The sequence below is a fragment of the Ipomoea nil genome, unplaced genomic scaffold (assembly GCF_001879475.1).
Source record: "Ipomoea nil cultivar Tokyo-kokei standard unplaced genomic scaffold, Asagao_1.1 scaffold0813, whole genome shotgun sequence".
Classification (NCBI taxonomy): Eukaryota; Viridiplantae; Streptophyta; class Magnoliopsida; order Solanales; family Convolvulaceae; genus Ipomoea; species Ipomoea nil.
Genome location: NW_017617241.1, coordinates 352,047 through 355,892, shown reverse-complemented (window position 1 = coordinate 355,892; position 3,846 = coordinate 352,047). Strand labels below are relative to the sequence as shown.

General features: G+C 39.5%; 1 protein-coding gene across 1 annotated transcript; it reads right to left on the bottom strand.

Moving 5' to 3' along the window:
* Positions 1–1,471: 1,471 nt before the first annotated feature.
* On the bottom strand, positions 1,472–3,606 carry LOC109178029. Its single transcript, XM_019327527.1, has 2 exons — positions 2,457–3,606; positions 1,472–2,367 (listed from the first exon to the last, which is right to left on the bottom strand). The coding sequence occupies exons 1-2, from the start codon at positions 3,604–3,606 to the stop codon at positions 1,472–1,474; spliced, it is 2,046 nt and encodes a 681-aa protein (XP_019183072.1).
* Between the last annotated feature and the right edge of the window lie 240 nt (positions 3,607–3,846).

The window sequence follows — 3,846 nt, the reverse complement described above, 5'->3', positions numbered from 1 at the left end:
GTTAAAATCCAAGCAGAGAAGTCTACCAAGAGGGGATACTGAAATAAAAGAGATGCGTAGGAGTGGAAAATGTACATCCATGAGGATGGTTCTCCTAGTTGGCGTGATTCTTGGCATAATTGTTTATTTTAGAATTATTGTAGGGAGCAATGGGAGCTTAGGGGTAGGCAAGAATGTGTATATGCTCCCATAAGATTGAATTGTAATGTGTGGTTAAGGGTAGGCAATGGCAGTGTTGGTTGAAGGCTTTGGTTGTAATGTGTGGTTAAGGGTTGGTTTTTGGTTGTTGGCTTATGGCTTATGGACTATGGTTTATTTTGTTTGGCAATGGCAGTGTTGGTTGGTAGCTTATGTTTGGTTTTTGTTTTTGGTTTTTGGCTTATGGCTTATGGACTATGGTTTATTTTGTTTGGCAATGGCTGACTTATGGTTTTTTATTTTGGTTTATGATTGTTGGCTTATGCCTTATGGTCTATGGCATACGGTTCATCATAACATATCCATTAGTAATCAGCTAACATTACTAAATACATAACAATCTGCTAACATATTGACCACAAAATCATAACATATCCATTAGTAACATTCAGACCATAATTACATAACAATCTGCCCAAAGTTATGGCCATATACTAACATTCTGGCTTCATAACATTCTGATCATAAAAAATACTTAACATTCTAAACAGTACCCAAACAATTAGGTTAAGTTGTAGCAAAACATTAGATCAGTAGCAAAAAAAATACATAATAGTAGATGTCAACACTAATTTAGACATAATAGTAACCAAACATCTTCAATCCAGCTTTATAGGGTCGTCCTTGGTGTTAATGAATTTGGACCTTAATGTGGTTGAGGATCTTGTCCTACGACGATATGAAGTGTTTGCCACTGTTGAGGTCTTCCTTGAGGTCTTCCTTGATGTCTTCTTTGCTGTCATTTGTGGTCCAGACTGAGACAAGGGTTGTTCTAGCTGAGTGGTGTCAACTCCAATGTCTGGCTGAGTGATTGTTATTTCTTCATGCTGAGGTTGTACTCCAATATGAATGTCAAACAAAGATGCTACTCTTTCTGCTTCATTCCAGAAATGTTGAATTTCCTCTATGATTGATCCATCAGTGGGAGGCACAGCAGTAGGCTCATCAGAAGTGGGAGGCACAGCAGTAGGCTCATCAACAGTGGGAGGCACAACAGTAGGCTCATCAGCAGTGGGAGACACAGCAGTAGGCACTGGCACTTGGAGGCATAGCAGGAGGCACACTGGAACTTTGAGGCACAGCAGCATTTTTCTTCTTTGTATTCCTTCTTTTTTGATTCACCTACATAGCAAGAAATTAAAGGAATGAATTTAAAGTATTCAATAAAGGCACAACAGTAGCAGAAGTAATCATTACCTGAGTTTGTCTTCCACTCCTATTTTCAGGGCATGTTCTTGTGTTATGCCCTCTTTTATTGCACTTCCTACAATGCTTAATCAGCACACCCAGGGTTCATGTGTGTCCCATCTTTGGTTATCTCTTCTCTGCTCATCTTTCTCAACTTCTTTGGTCTCCTAGGCTTCCTTTTATAGAGAGGAGGCAGTGGTGGTTCCTGGGTTGACTTGGGCCATTCTTTAGGACCAGCTATTGGGTGTATCCTCCCACTATAGGTATTCAAGTATGTGTTTATTGAATAGCAAGGGTGTACATATTCATGCACATGACCATTTCCATGTCTCATCCTAATGGCACACACCACATGTTTACATGGTATCCCTGTCAAGTCCCACTTCCTACAACTACAAGTACGCCTGAAAAGATCAACTCTATGCTGCTCTAACACCCCTATCCCTGCCATACACTTAATCTCAAACAGATTTTCATCACTCTGGAACCCTAAACAACCACCAGCAGCATGCTCAACATTTGCAATCTTTTTCATAATGTTAGGGCAGAAATGTCCCTTCCAATTTAAAGCTTTTTGCCTATTTTCAAATATTTTACACATCAACATTTTTCTAATACTTTCAGCAGCAGAAATCAGAGGTTGTTCCCTAGCATCTAAAATCATGGCATTGAAACTTTCAGAGATATTATTAACTAATGCATCACATTTAGCATAGGGTGTGAAATGGGACCTTGACCACTCTGAAGGGTGCTTATCTCCTAGCCATTTATATGCCTCCACATCTACATTCTTCAATTCAGTCATAGCATCATTGGAACTGTTGACAGTTGTTGCCTTTGCTGCTGCCCATAATGTATCCTTGATAGCTTTTCCCATAAATCCTGCTACTTTCATGTTGCCATGAAGATGCCTCACACAGAATCTGTGTGAGGCATTTGGTAGCACACCTTCAAATGCAGGAAGAAGGCCTTTCTGTTTGTCTGCAAGTATAAACCAAAGTAAGTTTCCTAATCAGCTACAAGAACCAAACAAACATTTAAAAATTATAAAAGCAAAGTCAGTATAGAACCTGAGATAAATGTTAACTGTTCTTCTGCTTCCCTTGTGATCTCTAAATCTGTCTTAAGCAACCGCAAGAACCAGCTCCAAGACTCTTTGGTTTCTCCTTCAACAAACACATAGGCCAGGGGGAAGATACTATCATTCCCATCTATTCCCACAGCAGTTAACAATTGACCTCCAAATGTGTGTTTCAAATGGCAACCATCTACACCAATCATGTTTCTACAGAACTTGTAACCCTCCTTAGAAGCCTCCCAACAGAAGTACATTCTCATAAATCTTGGTTTTCCAGCATACAACAAATCTGTTACCTTCACAGGACATGTAGTCTTTGGGTTAGTTCTCTCAATCTCCAATTTGTAGTTCCAAATTTTGTTGAAATTCTCTATAGCCTCTCCTTCAATGGCAGCCTTAGCTTTTTTCATAGCCCTATATGCTTGCTTCTTACTGAACTGAAATCCCTCATCAGTTTTAACCTGATCTCTAAATTGAGCAGTTGACCAGTTACTGTTGTGCCCAATCTCCTTCATCCATCTCTTTGCAACTCTTGTTGATTTCACCATTTTGTTCTCATACACCCATCCACAACCATCATGGTCTTCATTAAAACTAGCAATTCTCCAGGACAACTCATTTTTCACTTTCCACACATTTATTTTAAAAGGGCAGCCAGGTTGTGTACATCTAACACACATCCTACTCTTGTCATTTTTAGTGAACTTCAATTCCTTGCCATTACCAAATGCATAGCTGTGGACTGCATCTCTAAATTCAGCCTTACTTGCAAATGTTAGTCCAATTGAGAGCTTAGGGATTTTAACCTCTGTTCTTGCCTTATACATTGGCCACTTATACTCCTGTTGATCATCACTATCTTTCCCACTATCCTCATCAGACAAATGAAGACCATCCCCAGTCCCTACCTCAATTATTGGTTCATTTTCAGTCACTTTCCCATCCTGACTTTCTCTTACTCCTTCAAACTCCACATTTGGATCTATGTTGCCCTCAAAGTCTATGTCATCATTTTCCATACTGTCTTCACTGAAGTCAAAATACTCTAAATCTTCATTAGACTCTAAGTCACCATCATCTACTACTGAAGGGTCTCCCTCACCCTTACCTACCACCCAGACCTCAACTTCCTTGGGAAACATTCCAACATCACATATTGCCCAACAGTCACTATCATTTACTAATTCAAATAAGGTACCAGTCCCAGTAGGTGTGAAAATTTTGAATTTGTCTAACATGTTATACCCTAATTCCTCCACTGTGTCCCTTAAGGTTATCATCCCCCACAAATCTATGCTCAAACTACAACACTGAAGTACCCCTCCAACATATCCTAAACCATGTGTTTTAAGGCAACCACCATGTCTTAACTTGAGATTGAA